This window comes from Bufo bufo, chromosome 4, assembly GCF_905171765.1.
Source record: "Bufo bufo chromosome 4, aBufBuf1.1, whole genome shotgun sequence".
Lineage (NCBI taxonomy): Eukaryota > Metazoa > Chordata > Amphibia > Anura > Bufonidae > Bufo > Bufo bufo.
Window position 1 is genome coordinate 260,009,620 of NC_053392.1, and position 21,088 is coordinate 260,030,707.

General features: G+C 42.1%; 1 protein-coding gene across 1 annotated transcript in view; it reads right to left on the reverse strand.

Moving 5' to 3' along the window:
- CSMD1 (CUB and Sushi multiple domains 1) overlaps positions 1-21,088 on the reverse strand; it is a 2,494,699-nt gene that overhangs the window by 1,697,112 nt on the left and 776,499 nt on the right. Inside the window, exon 5 of the mRNA XM_040430026.1 lies at positions 2,850-3,057. Coding sequence (XP_040285960.1) covers positions 2,850-3,057 — 208 coding nt within the window. The remainder of the gene's footprint in view (positions 1-2,849; positions 3,058-21,088) is intronic.

Sequence of the window (21,088 nt, forward strand, 5' to 3'; positions counted from 1 at the left end):
TAACTACAGGGGAGGGAGGGGGGGGCGGCCGCACTGGCCACCAATGTGTTAACTACAGGGGGGGGCTGCCCCCTGCTGCCTGGCATCACCTGCCAGGCAGCAGGGGGCAGTCATGTACACAGTTCTTTTTGTATATTCTAACCTGAAGCGTCCCCATCACCATGGGAACGCCTCTGTGTTAGAATATACTGTCGGATCTGAGCTTTCACGAAGTGAAAACTCAGCTCTGAAAAAGCTTTTATGCAGACGGATCTTCGGATCCGTCTGTATTAAAGTAACCTACGGCCACGGATCATGGACACGGATGCCAATCTTGTGTGCATCCGTGTTCTTTCACGGACCCATTGACTTGAATGGGTCCGTGAACCGTTGTCCGTCAAAAAAATAGGACAGGTCATATTTTTTTGACGGACAGGATACACGGATCACGGTCTCGGCTGCAAAACGGTGCATTTTCCGATTTTTCCACGGACCCATTGAAAGTCAATGGGTCCGCGAAAAAAACGGAAAACGGCACAACACCCACGGATGCACACAACGGTCGTGTGCATGAGGCCTTTTAGTGATATTAGGATCGATTCCCACTTCAGGTGCTTCAATTTGCTCAGCACTACTAGTGGTATCACAAAAGTGACATTGTGCCCATAGAACATTTTTTTATTCTGTGAAAGTACAACTTAAAACCTACAGTATATGGATTAGGTAACAAAGGAAGCATAATGACCAATAAAATGTACACAGTTAATCATTAACAATATTCTTAAAAACAATGGTAGATCTATGTTTTCCCATGATTTTCTAAAAAAAATTATACACTGCAAAACAAAGTTTGCCGATGCAAAACATAATTTGTCATTCAAAAAACAAGTCTATATATGGCTACATAAATAAAATTAAAATAAATTAAAATAAATTAAAACTGCATCTTAATGGCAATTTTCAGAGGTTTAAATGATCAAATTCTTAATGTATCTAAGATGTTAATCATTCAGTGGTTTAAAGAAATAAATAAATTGGGATCTCTAACCCAGTGACGGTTTCCATTAATGAGCAAATTTTGTGCAAAGCACTATGGGGGTCATTTATTAAGACTGGCGTTTTAGATGCGCTGGTGGTGGATCTGAGGCGTTTCCAGCATCGGTCTAAATGTAAGTCAGCTTCCTTTCTGTCTTACGTTTTAACTATTTTCTATGCCTAAAAGAGGCATAGAAAATGATAAATGAGACAGGCCTGCTGGCCCATCCCTTTCCCTGTCCACGCCATGTCCACTTTTTTAGACCTGGCGTGAGGGGGAGAAGTCGCAGATTGCAGCGCAAATAACCTTTGCGCCGCAATCTGCACCAGAAATACACCTAATATAGGCGGATTTCTGATCGTAAATGACCCCCTACATGTTTATCACTGTTGGGTCAGTGTGGATAGATTGTGTAGGGACACACACTATTGTCAATGGAAATGGTATCACCCAGTTGTCAATCTATTCATACATTTCTAGGAGGTTTATCAGAAGAACAACAGAGTAGTAATGGTAGATTCCGAACGAACCGAGATTTGTTGATTGCGGCACATTCCAGGTTCAGATTCGTTCTTTAGTACAGTTTAGTATGCATCTCTACTTACAGACTTCCATATTCTCTAGTTACTAATGGCCTTGCTCATTTGGCTCAATACGGCGATCGGAAACTCATTATCTTTAACGTAAACACTAAAAAAATCCTGATTCATCCAAAATAGGACAAATCCAAATCTTCCATAACTATAATTCAGGATTTAAAGTATATATATTAGTATTGTTATTTCATTGAGAATAGGGATGAGCAAACCCGTGGAAGTTCGGGTTCGCCGGGTTTGGCCAAACTGCAGGTCACTTTATTATTTTCCATTATAACATGGTTATAACGGAAAATAATAGCACTCTTAAGGCAGAATGCTAAATAAAATGGCCATTGAGGGGTTAAAAATAATTTAAAAAAAACTCACCTCATCCACTTGATCACGCAGCCGGTATCTTCTTCTTTCTGCAGGACCTGCAAAAGGACCTGCGATGACGCCACCGCGCTCACCACGTGGTGAGCGCGGTGACGTGACCACAGGTCCTTCTATCTTAATTCAGCAGGACCTGCGATGACGTCACCGTGCTCACCACATGGTGAACACGGTGACATCATCGCAGGTCCTTTTGCAGGTCCTGCAGAAAGAAGAAATAAGAGGATACCGGCTGTGCGATCAAGTGGATGAGGTGAGTTTTTAGAAAAAAAAATGTAACACCTCGATGTCCATTTTATTTAGCATTCTGTCTTAAGAATGCTATTATTTTCCATTATAACCATGTTATAATGGAAAATAATAAAATCACGCAAACATCGAACTCGAACCCGAACTTCGGTGAAAAAGTCTGGGTTCAGGTCCGGGTACCAGAACTCACAAAGTTTGCAGTTCGGGTTCGCTCAACCCTAATTGAGAACAATGGAATTTACTGAAACAGATATGTCTGAAGTGTCAATTCTATCACTTGTTCAGCTATCACAGAAAAGATCCTTAAAATACATAAGGAAAAATTCTTCAATCTCTACTAATATTTCAGTTTTCCTCTCCAAAAAAAACACTCTATACAATAGCCAGGATATCTTAAAACGGCCCTTATATTTCATTTCATTCTGACTGTTAGTACACACAGTAGAATTTTCACTTACTAACAAATGATCTCCAATTTATACATGGAGTACTACCATGCATTTCAAGTATCTCTACTCTATCGATATTCTATACGTCATTTGATATTATGCATTATTATAATGTGATTAGCATTCCATATTTATATAATAGTTTTAATAGTTTTTGTTACTTGCCATATTGATGGAGCTTCAGTTCCACTGATTTCTAAGAAATCATATCCTTCTTCCATTTGAAAATCTGTAAAGACCAGTGCAATTGTATCCCCAGGCTCAGCAAGTATAGTCCATGTGCAGTCAGCATTATTCTCATATTCTGATGGGAAGTGAGGGCTTGAGATGATGCCACTGGTTCCTCTTAAAGTTCCACCACATGCTCCTTCAGCTAATAAATAGAATACAACAGACTGAGTTTTCACTGAAGTTTTCTTGTATATAGCATATGTAACATAAGCTTCTTTTAACAATCATACATGCTCTACTGAAAATAAGTCACAGATAGCACTCATGTTGCTTTAATTACTGGAATATGAGGTGTGTGAGACTCAGACTTCTAGACATTTTTTTAAACATTAATGTTATTTCCTTTTAATATCTCATCTAAGCCTTTTATTAAAGCTGTCCACTGTTTCTGCAGTGACCACGTCCTGAGGTAGACTACTCCACAGATTTACAGTTCTTATGGTGAAGAAGCTTTGTCACCTCTTGAGACTGAACTTTATTTTCTCCAGACAGAGGGACTGCCCCTTTAATTTTGAGTTTTTATCATATGTTTGCATAGATCATTCTTGTGTTTGTACAAGTTAACCATTTCCCCCACCCCCTTTAGACACCGCTTCTCATCACTTAATAAATATACAGTTATTCATTTAGTCTTTCCTAATAACTAAAAGCCGCCATATCACTTATCAGTTTAGTTGCTCTCCTTTGTACTTTTTCCAGCTCCATGGCATCCTTTCTATGGATTGGTACCCAGAACTGAACTGCATATTGTAGATAAAGCTTTTGTAAAGTGGTAATATTACATCCCTGTCCCACAGGTCCATGCCTCGTTTAATACATGACAATATCCTGATAGCCTTAAGGCTGGGTTCACACTTGAGCGTTTTACAGCGCGTTCAAACACGCTGTAAAACGCTCAACACATGAAAACCAATGCTTCCCTATGGCCCTGGTTCTCACTTGAGCGTTTTACAGCGCGTTTGAACGCGCTGAAAAACGCCCTACGCTCAAACAAGTTCTTGAGCTTCTTTGGGGCGTTTTGACGCGCGTTTGTGGCCATAGGACACTGCAGTCAATCACACAAACACGCGTCAAACGCGCGTTTACTATTGCAAGAAACGCGCATAAAAATGCGCGACAAAAACGCGCGTAAAACGCGCATATCAAATACGCTCAGGTCTGAACCCAGCCTCAAAGCAGTTGATTGACATGTTCACCCAAATCCTTCTCTGCAAGTGTTTCTCCCTGTGTTACTTTTCCCTAGGAAATATGATGCCTAAAAATTATTAGTACTAATATACATAACTTTACATTTATCCACATTGAACTTCATTTTCCCAAACTTTTACAGTGTTTAAGGTAGCTTGTAGTTTAAGGACATCTACCATAGACTGCACAGTACTACATAGCTTGGTGTCAACTGCAAAAATAAATAGATGCTTCAAAAAAATGCATTCATCTTGACTAGAGATAAGTGAAGTTATCAAAAATTTGATTTGACTGCTTCACCAAATTTCTTAAAGAAATGTATTTAGTTAAAAATTAATTAGTCACAAATCACATTCCATTGTATGTAGCAGGATTAATAACGGGAAATAGCATTCAAGTTGCCCCATCATTGAACCCCTCAGAAGCTACTTTCAATGCTGATCGCGGCATTTGACAGTAACATTGAGGACTTTCAGGGGTTAATTAGAGGTTAAAAAATATATACACACCTTATCCATTTGCTCGTGGAGATGCCGTCATAGCCATCTTGATTGAAGAAAATGTGTCAAATCGAATTATGTTATGACATCATCACACTAGGTGGACACAGTGACATCACGGCACCTAGCCAGCGTGATGATGTGGTGACATCACACATCACAACTAGAGATTAGCGAATCAAAGCTGACAAAGTGGAATTCGATCTGAATTTCAGGAAAAAATCGATTCACACTGAAGCCAAATTTCGTCGCGATTCGTGGTAATGAATCATATTTTTTGCTAAAATGGCTGCTGCACATATGAGGACATGGAGCAAGGAACTCTGGGAAGGTGGGATCACCCATAATGTTATGCATGCAGCCAATCAGCAGCCAGCCAGCCCTGTTATGTCACAGCCCTATAAATAGGCTCAGACATCTTAGATTCTGCCATTTTCCACTGTACTTAGTGCAGGGAGAGACATCAGCAGGCGCTAGGGACAGTGATAGAAAAAACATCATTGACTTGTGCTAAAAAAAAAAAGATTTACAAGTGCAGGAAAAGATTATTCAAGATGTAGGGAAAATATAGGGAGGAATCATTCCATAGCATTTATGTTGAACATGGTTCATTAGGGAGTTTATAGCCTTGGTAATAGGAACAATCCTATTGCACCTTGCTGCACTGACTGGGGATAAAAAATTGCCACTATACAGCTCTGTAATACCAGCAAACCGTTCTTATTAGGGTGCAAGTGCTGTTTGATACAGCCATTAACAGGGTTTATTACAAGGAAATATTTCTACATCTTATTTGCCCTTTTGCAGTGCAGTGATATGTTCTAAAGCATTTTTTGGCTTGTATTAGTGGGAAAAAAGGGCTTATTAGCCGTTGTGTGGTGAAGGGCTAAAATGACAGCCCTTTTTGTTGTGTATTAGTGGCAAACGTAAAATCTATTTGCTGTTCAGCGGTGCAGTTATATGTTCTAAAGCCTTATGTGGCGTGTATTAGTGGAAAAAGAAAAAATATATATTTGCTGTTCAGCGGTGCAGTTATATGTTCTAAAGCCTTTTGTGGCAAGTATTAGTGAAAAATGAAAAAATATATTTGCAGTTCAGCAGTGCAGTTTTATGTTCTAAAGCCTTTTGTGGCATGTATTAGTGGCAAACAATATATATATTTGCCATTCAGCGGTGCAGTTATATGTTCTAAAGCCCATTTTGTTGTGTATTAGTGGCAAAAGTAAAATATATTTGCCGTTCAGCGGTGCAGTTATATGTTCCTAAGCCTTTTATGATGTGTATAAGGGCCTATTTGCCATTCAGCAGTGCAGTTATATGTTCTAAATCTGTTTATTGTGTGTATTAGTGGGGGGGGGGGGGAAGGCTTATTAGCCATTGTAAGGTAAAGTGAGAAAATTACAGACTTTTTGGGGTGTTTTAATTTCCTTTTTATTTTTATACTGGATCCAACAGTATGTGCCAGGCCCTGCACAGGGGAGTAGCAGAGGCCTAAATGTTTCTGGCGCAGGCACAGGTCACAGCAGAGTAAGGGGGCGTGGCAGCAGGGTTCATAGCGAGAGGCCTGAGCTCCCAGTGTCATCTAGCGGTCGTGTCTTGACCAGAAACCTGGCGGTTCTTGAATGGTTGACTCGGTCATCCACTTCATCCCAAGTGATATCAGACACCCCCAGCCAAGAGTCGGTGGGTTCTTTAGGCACAACCCTTTGTTGTCATGGTCTGGGAGCAGGCCCTGTGCCCTCACTTGTCCTCAACCTGCTTCTCTCCTTTTCTGTTCCCTCAGCCAGAGAAGTATTATATGCTGTGGGCTCAGCTCCACTATACAGCGAGGACGAGCTACTAGAGGACAGTCAGCAGCTACTGGCTAGCCAAGATGTAGAGGAGACATCCGCCGCTTCCTGCACTATGTGGGCAAGTAGTGATGAGGAGAGTGGCATGGGAGCTGGTGATGCAAACGGTCAGAGACGGTTAAGGAGGACATCAGTGACGTGCAGACAGTACTTGATGATGATGATGATGTAGCTTATCGCACTTGGGAGTCGGGTAACGAAGGGGCTTCATCATTATCAGGAGAAGAGGGTGGCAGCTTGCCCATCAGGGAGTGGCAGAGCCAGCAAGTCGTTAGCGTGTCTGGGAGTCAGCAAAGTGGCAGCAGTGTAAGGTCAGTAGGCAAACATGCCTGGGGTAGACCGCCTGCTTTGCAGGAGCCTACCTGCCTGGGAAGTAGCGGTGTATGGGTTCACAGAGGCAGCGGTGGTAGCAGTCATTCAGGACTGTTGGGGGTAAAATCACCTACTAAGGGGTGTGGCAGTTTTTTGTTAAGCTGCTGGAGGAGGAAAACATGGCCATATCATATGTAGAATCTGTGGGCAGAAGGTGAAGGGTGGCAATGTTGGCACCACAGCCCTGCGTCAACATATGCAGCGTCACAATAAAGTGGCCCGGGAGAAGCATGGCTCTGATGTGGTGGTCCAGCCTGCCGCAGCAATCGCTGCATCACCCAGTGGCACGCTGCAGATTTCAGTCAGTTAAGGCTCCACCACCTCAGCAGAAGGGACCTGTCTGTCCTTTCCATCATCTGCTGGTCCTGATGCTCCTGCTCTTCCTCCTCAGGGTCATCTTTAACGCAGGCCAAAAGGGGCAGCTGCCTCGGGCCCATTTTCTCCTGGGGGTCCAAGCTTCCTCTTGAGCCCTGCTGGCCACTGCCCACAATCACCGGCTCCGTTTCCCGATCCTATCCTTCACTATGCGAGCGGCATGGCTCGCATAGCAAAGGACTTACCCGAAGCACCGGGAAGCGGTAAAAGCTCTATGCTCACCTCTTCCTGGTCCTTGGCTTTCCGCTGTGAAGGCTGCACAAATGTGAGGTTACGCTGTGACCTCACGCTGTGCTCGCCAGTTCACAGCACAGCAGACTGAAGAGAAGGAAGAGCGAGCACGGGCGGTGAGAAGCGGTGACGTCCGGAGCAGGAAAGGTACATGTTTTTAGTTTTTTTTTACTTTATATGAGACTGATGGAGGCACTGGGGGCTGAAGAGGGGCATATGGGGCCTAAAGAGAGGCATATGGGGCTGGGGGCTGAAGAGAGGCATATGGGGGCTGAAGAGAGGCATATGGGGGCTGATATGAGGCATATGGGGGCTGATATGAGGCATATGGGAGCTGATATGAGGCATATGGGGGCTGATATGAGGCATATGGGGGCTGATATGAGGCATATGGGAGCTGATATGAGGCATATGGGGGCTGATATGAGGCATATGGGGACTGATATGGGGGCTGATATGAGGCATATGGGGGCTGATATAAGGCATATGGGGCTGATATGAGGCATATGGGGGCTGATATGGGGGCTGATATGAGGGATATGGGGCTGATATGAGGCATATGAGGGCTGATATAAGGCATATGGGGGCTGATATGAGGCATATGGGGGCTGATATGAGGCATGGAGCTCTTATCTGATGTCTGATTGGGGGTCATTCACATTGGGGTCTGAGCTGAGGTCTGATTGGGGGTCTGATCTGAGGTCTTATTGGGGGTCTTATAAACATTGTGGGTCTGATTGGTGGACTGACCTAAGGTATCATGAATTTTTTTTATTCTTATTGTCCCCCTCTAAAACCTAGGTGCGTCTTATGGGCCAGTGCATCTTATAGGGCGAAAAATACAAAACTTTCTTTCTCCTCCTCCCGACCTCTCCTGCCCTTTGCGTACGCCGCGTGCCGTGATGTCACACGGAGGCACTGCAACCCTAGGGTGAGCCAAGCCCCGGTCTCCTTCCTGAACTGCAGAGCGGCGCCCACTTCCAGCCCTGAGCCCAGCTGCCCAGAGCACTGATCCTGAGCCTGCTGGAGTCTTCAGAACTGTAAGTATTTACAGTAATTCACTGTAAGCTATATTATATATATTACTTGTTTTATGTGAGTAAGGGTGCTGGGTGGTTGGAGAAGGGGGGGATGGAGAAGGGGGAGGGAGGGGTGGATGGAGGCATTAGTAGTACAGTACTATCTGCACATTGTAAAAAAAAAAGTAATCTGCAAAATACTATATATTTGTGTCAGAAGTTGTGCTTTTTTAATTTTTTGAATAATGATATAGCCATTTTATTTGATACTTTTGTGCTGATTCTTTTTTTTTTGTATAAGTGTTTTTAATGTAAACACTGCCTTTTCAGAAAAAAAGGCAGTATATACATTTTTGCCAAGGAACACTTCTACTGGCCACTCATCAGACTTATCATCTGGGTTTAGACGTGCATAAATGACTGTCACATTTAGGCTAGAAATACGGCTTTTTGGTTACTGGGGTGAAAAAACCCTCTGATATATACTGCACATCTGGGATTAGACGTGCATAAGTGACTGTCACATTTAGGCAAGAAATACGGCTTTTTGGTTACTGGGGGGAAAAAAACCTCTAATATACTGCACATCTGGGATTAGACGTGCATAAGTGACTGTCACATTTAGGCCAGAAATACGGCTTTTTGGTTACTGGGGTGAAAAAACCCTCTGATATACTGCACATCTGGGATTAGACATGCATAAGTGACTGTCACATTTAGGCCTGAAATACGGCTTTTTGGTTACTGGGGGGAAAAAACCCTCTGATATATACTGCACATCTGTGATTAGACGTGCATAAGTGACTGTCACATTTAGGCCAGAAATACGGCTTTTTGGTTACTGGGGGGAAAAAACCTCTAATATACTGCACATCTGGGATTAGACGTGCATAAGTGACTGTCACATTTAGGCCAGAAATACGGCTTTTTGGTTACTGGGGTGAAAAAACCCTCTGATATACTGCACATCTGGGATTAGACGTGCATAAGTTACTGTCACATTTAGGCCAGAAATACAGCTTTGTGCTTACTGGGGTGAAAAAACCCTCTGATATACTGCATATCTGGGATTAGACGTGCATAAGTTACTGTGAAATTTAGACCACAAATGCCGCTGTCAAATAGAGTTTAATATTTTTTTTTTAGTGCAATACACTACATCAGGGTTTTTATTGGCGGCTAATTCTTTTTAGCAGACTTAACCACTTTTTACTTTGCTTTGTGAACGCTAACTATGAGACAAACATCTAATAAGGGACGCGGTCGTGGTGGTGGTGTTGGTGGAGCCTCTGTTGCAGGGAGAGGACGTGGCCATTCTGCCACAGCTACACGTCCTACTGAAACTACTACCTCAGGTCCCAGTAGCCTCCAGAATCTTCAGCGATATTTGGTCGGGCCTAATGCCGTTCTAAGGATGGTAACGCCTGAGCAAGTACAGGCGCTAGTCAATTGGGTGGCCGACAGTGGATCCAGCACGTTCACATTATCTCCCACCCAGTCTTCTGCAGAAAGCGCACAGGTGGCGCCTAAAACCCATGCCCATCAGTCTGTCACATTACCCCCGTGCATATCGGGGAACCTGTCTGAGCCTCAAGTCATGCAGCAGTCTCTTATGCTGTTTGAAGACTCTGCTGGCAGGGTTTCCCAAGGGCATCCACCTAGCCCTTCCCCAGGGGTGGAAGACATAGAATGCACTGACGCACAACCACTTATGTTTCCTGATGAGGACATGGGAATACCACCTCAGCACATCTCTGATGATGACGAAACACAGGTGCCAACTGCTGCGTCTTTCTGCAGTGTGCAGACCGAAAAGGAGGTCAGGGAGGAAGACTGGGTGGAAGACGATGCAGGGGACGATGAGGTCCTAGACCCCACATGGAATGAAGGTCATGCCACTGACTTTCAGAGTTCGCCAAAATTGGGCGTAATACCTGTGAGACAACCATCCCGGCGGTGCATGGCCATGTACTGAAAGACAAAAAATCTATTTACAACAAAGACGTGGTAACTCTTCATTTGCTCCACGCAAGATCAAAATCGCTGGAGGACTCACGAAAGCACAGTATCCGAGAAAGGTCTGTCGCAAGACTAGTGACGAGACGTTGGCAAAACCGGAACCAACACAGCCACAGCGGAGAAAGGTTGAAGTGTGGGACGCCACGGCAGTAACCCTCCCGCGGAATGGATACAGTGAGACCACAGTGAGTAACTATGATTCTACTATAAGTGCAGTTACACCGCACTGTTGAACAACAAAAAACAAAAACGATACAAGTACGTGTGCAACAGATATGCTGGACAATTGAACTGATACTTAGCACACCCAGTCCTTTGACACAAACTATAGTGGATGGACATTCTCTTCATTATAAGAAGTGACAATACGGTTTACATCCGAATAATCTATATCTTTCGTCCTGCATGGTGATACTTTGTATACTTTGTATATTTTACCTAGTTTGTATGCTTTTATTGTAATCCATATATGCAACTAACCACATTTGAATACAGCTATATAGTTAGTCCTGGTTCACTCTGCCACACAGGCCTGTGATCCAACGAGTCGGACCCACAGGGGAATATACGGATGCAGCTTGATTTGGCATAGTGAATTACATGGGCAAGGTGTTCTAATATATGTTTTTATTGATTATTTTTTATATATATTTTAAAAGTATTTTTAACCCAGTGCACACAGGGTATATTGTTTAATAAATTCTTAAACTTTATATTTTGGCTCCACGTGTATTCCTCAAGGTTTGAGTGCCGGTTCTACTTCTCAACCATATATTAGGAAATGTAAGGTAATCAACACAGAGCTATATAATATTTTGTGATTTAGGAGACCTGAAGGCTTGAGCTCAGGAACCAACTTCTACAATTATGTACTAAATATGTAGTCTCTAAAAAGACTTAGAGACATTGGTGGGCAGTAAACTCTACTTTAGTGATAGGTCCAAGGCAGCTGCTTCCAAGACAAATATAATAATAGGAAGATACTATAGTTACCTTATCAACTATGCAACTATTTTACACAACATATATTTATGACTTTTTAAATGCATTTGCACTTAAATATAGGTGCAAATAGCTCTTCGATGCTAACCATGTCACTTTCTGATAAGGGGTGCAGGAGGATATAGCATGTTCATCTACCCAAAAACATTCATCATCATTTATGCCATTTTTCTGTTGCAAATGATGATGAGCTATGAGCTGGAGTAGATTTTCATTTAGATGCAAGGAATGCCAGAGGATGTGATTCCTTTATGAAAAGGTCTTAATAAGCCCTTTAGCTGGCGGTGGATCCAACAAAGTTACTGTATGTAGAGGCGCCAATGCCACGCCCACTTTTTTAAACTTGACGTGATCGGGAAAAAGTTACAGATTGCAGCACAGATAACCATTGTGCCACAATCTAAGCTAGAAATATGCCTAATGTAGGCAAATTTCTGGTAGTAAATGACCCCCTAAGTGCATTCTCTCTTAGTGCATGGGATATTAAGACATGCATAGCACCTACTGATCTTGATAAATACCCCTTTTGTCTCTAAGTGGCCTTTGGTTTCAAACTCTAAATTAGCAAAAACAGTATATTTAGACAAGAAAGCTGCCATCTTGAATGTATAGTCTTTGTAGTATGCTGCTTGTACAAGTTACTCACAGTACAAAAATCACTTTCAAAATAAATATATATTCATTTATTATAATGTAAACTGGCCTCTGTAGAAATTGTCACCACCTCAGTTCATATACATGTGTGCAAAGCTCTGAACTACTGATCACTTATCAAGTCCTTTAAACATTTATCTTTATCTTGAAAATAAGCAAATCTTTAATATGCCTCAGATTTAAAAGAAGAGTTAAACATAAAAAAAAGATATCATTTTTGCCTTCTAGATTTCTGCCCTTTTCTATTTCTTCTCTACAAGCTGAATAAATGCAATTAAGAAGCTTGACATTTCATAAAGAACCAGAAAGTGACATATTGTCATTGCCAGTCACATTATATAAGGCTTATCAATTTAAATAAATGAAGCTTTAGACAGATCTAAACGAACCAAAGGCATATATTATTCAGGGCACCTTATTAAAAGTACAACAAAGGTAGCTAGCAAGTCTTTGTTAGTGGCATCTTTTGTAAATATGAATCACTCTTGCTCAGAGAAAGTTTAAGATACACTTGTGAAACGGAGAGCTCTAAAAAGGCTGTTTTTGGTTATAAAACTTTAGATTTTTTTATGGAATATAATTTCAAATCTTACATATAAAATGTTGTGAATATTTGCAATGGTACAGTTTATTTGGACCTACTAGAGGAAATTATTATGAAAGCCTGCTTTTCAAAGCTTAAGCAGGGCACTGGCTTCTTATGGAGACTTACTTGAAGTTCTCCATGGTATAGAGACATTTGCAGTGTTCCATGGGAAAATAATATATAAAGAGGCCATATTCCAAAGTCGGACTTTGACTCATAGGGAGCCACTTACACAAGGTGCCACTAGCAAGATGGTTCTATTTCATTGAGAGGTAGCTCTTTCCATATTATTTTACCATAGAGTATTACCAATACGTTTCTCTACCATGGAGCACTTCCAGTAAGTCTACATACAGGACTGGTCTCTTTAAGGAGAGCCAGTACCCTGCTCAATCTGCATGCAATGCATCATACACACAGCAACCCAGAATCCTACTCCATACTGATAAGGGCAAGCAACCCAAAACAGTTGTCTACAGATGTATATCTAGCTTGGCATTTTCTCTTGTCATATTCTGACATAAAGCTTGTAAAAAGTTGGATTTTGACTCATAGGGATCTTCCACAATGTGGTGGTAGTGAGATGGTTGTCCATTTGTATTGTAAACTTTAGTATCATTTCAAATGAAGGATGGAAATGATTGGTTTGAGAAATATACCTGTCACCGCCACTTCTGTGAGAAGGTCCGACAGACGTCCTTTTCTACCTCTTGCATGATGTTCTTTGTTTTGGTTTCACTTTGTCATCTCATTTCCTTCTCCCAGGTGTCACCTATTTATAGTCCTCTTTCCTTTATATTCCCTCCCATACTGCCTCACTTTGCGGTTTATACTACTTCCTGGATTGAAGTGTTCACTGCTGGAGACTTCTGTTGCTGCTTGTTCAGATAAGTCCTTTCATGTATTGTGTTTCCTTGCTGGCTTGATTCTAGGTGACCCTGACTCCCTCCATATTAAGTGCAGGGAGCCGGTGGTCATGTCCCCTCACTATTATAGGGTTTTCAGGTGTCACACAGTCTAGGTACGAGGGCATGCAATCGTCTACCTCTGAGACCCTTGTATGTGCTTAGCAGTCAGGGTGAGCTCTTAGGGTTTTCATAGGGGTCACTTTTATGCTCCTTAGTTTGGGATCAAGCCAGTCGGATGTTTATCCATAACTTCCAGCTATCTGCAACATCATCCGTGACAGTACCATATTGGCAAGCAATTGTCGGTTCTATTTAATAGGTGATCTTGGCTTTGTGAAACACACTTCAAATGAAATTATTTTAGTTAATGGCATGTGTTTTTCCAATTGCAGTAGCTCTTTGGAGCCATTTGAGTTCCTTGGGCCCACTATAGAAAGTGACTCTCATGACGCGCCCCTCAATAATTTCAAACATGCACACAGTATCTACTTTTAATTGCTCTATAAACATAATTAGTTGGATTGAAAAGTGGATTGGCTTTATAATTAGCTTTAATTGGTGTTATGTTATAGTGCATGTTTAGGGACCATTATCACGTCAGAGCCTGGACCCAAAAGAAGATACCTAGTCCTCCATTGAGTCCTCATACTGTAGATTAACCAAAAAGGCATTTCTTGTACAGTAGTGGGAAAGCAGAATCATCTAAGTCTACTTTCACACTAGCGTTTTGGTTTCCGTTTGTGAGATCCGTTCAGGGATCTTACAAGTGGTCCAAAATGGATCAGTTTTGACCTTAATGCATTCTGAATGGATAAGGATCTGCTCAGAATGCATCAGTTTGGCTCTGTTCCGCCTCCATTCCGCTTGTTCCACCTCCATTCTGCTTTGGAGGCGGACGCCAAAACGCGGCTTGCAGCGTTTTGGTGTCCGTCTGACGAAACTGAGCCAAAGTGATTCTTCCTGACACACAATGTAAGTCAATGGGGACGGATCCGTTTTCACTGACACAATATGGCACAATAGAAACTGATCCGTCCTCAATTGACTTTCAATGGTGTTGAAGATGGATCCATTTTGGCTATGTTAAAGATAATACAAACAGATCAGTTCAGCACGCTCCCTCAAACATTGTGACATCTGTGGCATTGTACCGCACATTTCAGAATGGTCTTTTATTGTGGGCATATAAGGCACACCTGTGCAATATTCATGCTGTCTAATCAGCACCTTGATATGCCACACCTATGAGGTGGGATGGATTATCTCAGCAAAGAAGTGCTCACTAACACAGATTTAGACAGATTTGTGAACAATATTTGAGAGTAATGGGTCTTTTGCGTATGTAGAAAATATTTCAGATCTTTGAGTTCAGCTCATGCAAAATGGGAGCAAAACCAAAAGTGTTGTGTTTATATTTTTGCTCAGTGTATATTGCAATCATACAATCAAATGTGGTCTTGATGAAGGGCTAAGATATAACAGCCCGAAACGCGTCACAGCATACTACTCTGCATTTGATGTCTGTTTTTAAAGAAGTGGAATAAAGAAGCCTTTTATTGTGAAGAGCTGGAATTCGTTTTCTTTTTTCATTTTGCTCCAGACTGAGTCCAGGTCTGTACATCCGTGCTCTGCTTAGTGTGAGGTGAGAGCTGCAGCAATCTCTACATTAATCAAATGTTATATATGATAAACACATATGTTTAGCTTGCTTGACATATTGACAATAGCTCACTGGCCTTGAGCAAGTGTTAATGCTGAAAGCAGTGGTGCACCTACCATATAGGCAGACCACTTAGCAGCTATGGGGCCTGTGGGGAAGAGGGGCCTGCAGTGGAGGATAGGCCCTGCTCCCTAATTATCTTCAGTCTAAAATTCCTATCATTAGTGGAGAAAACTAAAGGACCTTTGATGGATGATGTTTTCACAGGTCCTGAACATCTAGCAAGGGAACTGCACAGATAACAGTGTAGTTCCCAAGTTAGAACAGTGCATCTGCCAGGACCTATGATGACATCATCTTCAGTATCACAGGTCTTGCACTATCTAGCAAAGGAACTGAACTAAGAATGGTGTAGTTCCCAAGTTTCAACCCCTAACTGCAAGCATTAGAAGTGCACAATGTGCTTCGCATGGATCCATTGAGACTGGAATGGAGAGATCCCCCTAATTTCTCTTGATTTGCCAAGCCCCACCCACCTACCCATTTCCTGGTTTTACTCATTGCTCATTCATATATAATACTGCAGTTACAATCGCCACTATCTCATGTACTTCATACACAGTGACTATATACTGTATATAACTGACCACTGCTAGTGGTGTTTTGTAATCCCAGTCTGGCCTTGATGGCACACAATATAACACGCATCAGCAAGCACAGTTTATGGAAAAAAGGGAGAGGCCCAGAATTGGTCTTGGGATTTGCTATTAATGGGGCATGGGGACCCAATTTAGATTCTTCCTATGGGGCCCAGTGATTTCTATGTATGCCCTGGCTGAAAGAGATTATCAGCGCCTACCTGGAATCTAATGATGTGTGAGAATGATTTCAAAGCATAGATCGTTTCGCATTTTGTGTCAGAATGACAAATGTTTAGTTGCCTTATGATCAGTAAGTAAAGCATATAGTGTATTACAAAAGTATTAACCCCCTTGGTGTTTTTATTCTGTTTTGGTGCATTAAACTATGAACTTATGATGGATTTTCTTTGGGTTTGTTACTTTTTAAAATGGTATTTTTTTTCATTCCATTATAACAGTGTAGACTATTTTGTCAGCCAGGTCTACTAAATACAATCTAAATTGAAATCTATTTCAGTTCCAGATTGTAAAATGACAAAAAAAACTAGCAAAACACCAAGGGGGGGGGGGGGATTTTGCAAGACACTGTGTAATTAAAAACAAAACGTGGCTTTTTGAAACATAACTCAAACAAATGAAAAAAATATATTTTAATTAATGGCATATGTTTTTCCAATTCAAGTAGAATAAAAACTATGGAATCGCTCATAGTTGAGGGGAAAAAGTATGAAATCGCTTTGTAATGTGCATTTCTGAAACACATTTTGACTCAACTCTAAAAATGCAAATTTGTTTCCAATTAACAATACTTACTGATCTTATGGAGTTGTTGCACTTCGTTAATTGGACAAATACATTACCCTAACAGGAGAGTTTTCAATTGAAACAATGAAAAAGATTTTAAAACTCCTTCAAGATGTAAATCCAACACAGAGTGTGGCATAAAATGTATAAAATTAAGTGGATGTATTTAGAAAAAAATGGTAAGGTTATAATTAGAGATGATCAAATTTATATAAAAAAGCACAACACAAGCTTCTATTTCAAGGCCAGAATCGTTTTTGCGAGTCTGGTAAAACGGGCAGGTTTTTGGCTCGTTTGGTGGCCAACCAGAGAGAGGATACCAGTATAAAAAAATAAAGGAATCCACAAGGAACTGGATTGAGATCCGCAGAGGAGATTAGAGAGGAATTTGTGAAATATTATTCTACCCTCTATAAATCTGAGCCTATGTTTAGTCGTACTGACATGGATCAATATCTTCAACAATTGGCGCTTCCCCAGTTATCTACCCAAGATAGAGAAATGTTGGACTCCCCCATTCTTTTGGAGGAACTCCAAGCGATTCTCCCGTCCCTAAAGTATAGTTCATCTCCCGGCCCAGATGGATTGCCGTTTGAAATCTATAGGTACCATGCCAAATCCCTCCTGCCGATCCTTCTTCAGGTTTTTAATGAATCCTGTGCACTCGGCTCTTTACCACCATCATTTAGAGAGGCAGTGATTATTTTGGTCTTGAAGAAGGATAAGGACCCATGCGATGTGGGGTCATATAGACCTATATCACTCCTAAATACGGACTATAAGATTTTTGCAAAAATTCTGGCTAGTCGCTTGAAGAGGGTTATAGCTGATCTGGTACACCCTGACCAGACGGGCTTTATCCCGGGCCGCCAAATACAGTTGAGTATATATAGGGTCTATCTGAATTTGTCTGTTGGGGGCAGTGTGGACCACTCCATCCTGTCATTAGACGCCGCAAAGGCGTTTGACAGGATGGAGTGGTCTTTTTTGTGGGCTACGATGTCTTATTTTGGCCTTGGGAAACTTTTTTGGGAAATGACTCAAATGCTATATGATCAGCCGGTTGCATATATTAATATCTGCGGTATTAGTACTTCTCCTGTTATGATGCGGAGAGGGATGAGACAGGGTTGTCCCCTGTCTCCCCTCCTCTTCGCTCTTTTTATAGAACCGTTGGCTTGTCGGATCCGTTTAGAGAATTGTATAGATGGCTTCAGGGTGGCGGGAGTGAGCGATAAAATAAGCCTATATGCAGACGATGTGATTCTGTTTCTGGACCAGGGTTGGAAAATCCTCCCGTATGTTATAGAGGTAATAGAATATTATGGTAAATTATCAGGCTATATGATCAACTGGACAAAGTCATCGCTCCTCCCGCTGAACCGGAAAGCTGTAGATGTAGGGAGCCGTGTTCGTGTCTTGGCTCCTAACGATACCTTAGATTACTTGGGGGTTAAGATCGGGGTTCCTATAAGTAGGTTTTATGAGCTCAATCTGGCCCCAGTTTTGGATAAAGTTAGGACCAAAGTTGGTGCTTGGCGGAAATTGATACTGGCACAGACAGATCGAATTGCACTGATCAGGATGATTATTTTGCCCATGGTTTTGTTCCCGATGTGTGCTTCCCCTATTTGGATTGATGATATCTTCTTTCATAGATTGAAGACCTTGATTAATGACCTAAGTTGGGGCAGGAAGAGGGTGCGTATAAAGCAGAGATATCTATGGTTGTCGGAGGTAGATGGTGGGCTGTCACTACCCTTTTTTCAAGGTTATTATTTTTGTGCACAGATTCAGCGGTGTTGTAATTGGAAAGAGAGCTTACTTTCACGGTATTTGAATAAAGTCATCGATAAGCCAATAGAGAATATTTTTGCATGTTTGGAAACTGGGTCTATCGGAATGAGGAAGTCCTTGTTGATCCCTTTCTCAATACAGAGGGTGTGGAATAGGCTGAAGGAGTTCCTTAAAGTCCCCGGCCCGTTTGTGTTCACCCCTCTGTGGGGGAACGGGGGGCTGGAGGAATTTTTCAAAATTACAGAGTTTGGTTATTGGTCACGTAATGGCATCAATAGGGTGTCTCACCTATTTTACTTAGGTTGTTTTAAATCACTTTCGGAATTTGGTTTAACCGATACTTCACCATTAGATTTATTTATGTACGCACGTTTGAAACATATATTTGAAGTCTCTAGGAATAGGGGCCGTATTTTTCCACAAGAGAATATATTCTTTGATTATTGTGACGCTCAGAAGGATGAGAAGGTGAAATTATCTAGATTATATGCTAAACTCCGAATGGCACTGGCAACTGTAACACCTTTTAAAAGCCCAAGTAAATGGGAGCAAGAGTTGAATGTCCCTCCTTTACAGTGGCCCACTATCTATAGGAACGTGAGAAAGGCGACGGTCTCCAGTGCTCATAGATTAATTCAATTTAAGATCCTCCATAGACTGTACTATACGCCCAAAACCCAAGGAAAATTCCCCCAAAATAGGGACCGGGACTGTTGTTGCCCTAAATGTGGATATGTGAATGCGAACTATGTCCATTTGCTTTGGAGTTGCAGCAAAATAAGAAAATATTGGGATGAGGTTTTTTCTGCCCTACAAAAGGAATCCTCAATGAACTATAACCCGGGGATCTTGATAGTGATCTTTGGAGATTATGGTTCAGAAACGGAAGTCCCCCCCCAGGTTAGACGGATCTGTATGAGAGGATTGATGGTAGCGAAAGCTATATTGGTCAAGCACTGGGGCTCTGTCTCCCAGCCCTCGTCAAGGGAGTGGGGTCTATACCTTCAACAAATTAAAATATATGAGGATATAGAAAGGAATAGGAGAGTTTTGGAGAAAAATGTGGTTAGATCCGAATGCATTTGCAGCAAATTATGTAAAAAAAACGGCTATTTCCTGGCTTCTAAGAGCCTTTATAGTGATGTAGAACACTGTGCCTTGTAGTAACACGCATAGGGAGTCTGCTTTGGTAGTGAAATAGTACTGTGAGTCTGTATGACATGCAGATGACAGGCGTCGCTCTTAGAATCACTGCACACTTTACTTATTTGGGCAGTCACGGGGTCAAAACTGACCAAATAACTCAAGTATGAACTCAGCATTACAGGTCGATGTTAGCACCAAGAGGAAGTGCACTCCTTTTACACTGTCGCCAGCTGATTCCACATAGATGTCTACAGAACCTGTTCTATTAAATGCGTATACAAGTAGAGCCCCCCCGGACAGAGTGGAGAAGGTATCAGCTGTAAGTTTGTGTTGACGTCACTGATTAATTTGCCCTTCCTCTGATCCGTCAGAACAATAACCCACAAAAAATGGATCCTGTCTGTGGAGCATACGCCTTCACTTGGTAAGCATTTGCTCAAAAATCATTCAGTATTGCTAATGCCAAAAAAAAACAGGAGTGGATCTAAAACAGAGATGACACGTGAATGGAATATTTGCATGTCTTCTGTGTTTTGTACCCACTTCTGCTTTTGACTACCAAATCATAAGGCATTTCTGATGGGACCAGGCCTTACAGCTACTACACAGACAGGATCCGTTGTGTGTCTCATTTTTCCTTCCTTCTGACAGATCAGAAGAAAGATCAAATAAATGATTATGTCAGCCAGGCCGAAAGGCAAAATAGTGGCCCGGTCATGAAGTGGGGAGGGTGGGAACAGCATGAGAAATCCACAAAGTGGACCTATAACATAGTGTTGAGGTGGAAGCAGCATGAGGAGACCATAGAGTAGCCCAAAGACATAGTCTGGAGGTGGCATCAGCATGAGTAGACCACAGAGTGGCACAACGACAGAGTCTGGAGGTGGCAGCAGCATGAGTAGGCCACAGAGTGGCACAATGACAGAGTAAGTGTGGAGGTGTCAGCAGCATGAGTAGGCCAGAGTAGCATGACGATGAAAGATTGTGGAGGTGGCAGCAGCATGAGAAGGCCACAGAGTGGCACCACGACAATGTGTGGAGGTGTCAGCGGTATGAATAGACCACAGAGTGGCCCAATGACAGAGTGTGGAGGTGGCAGCAGCAACATCAGGAGGGGGCCACTGAGTGGCACAATGACTGAGTCTGGAGTTGTCAGCAGTATGAGGAGGCTACAGAGTGGCACAAAGACAAAGTGTGGAGGTGTCAGCAGCATGAAGAAGTCAGAGTAGCACAACGATGAGAGATTGTGGATTTGGCAGCAGTATGAGGAGGCCACAGAGTGGCACAATGACCGAGTCTGGAGTTGGCAGCAGTATGAGGAGGCCACCAAGTTGTACAATGACCAAGTATGGAGTTGGCAGCAGTATAAGGAGGCCACCGAGTGGCACAATGACAGAGTGTAGAGGTGGCGGCAGTAGAAT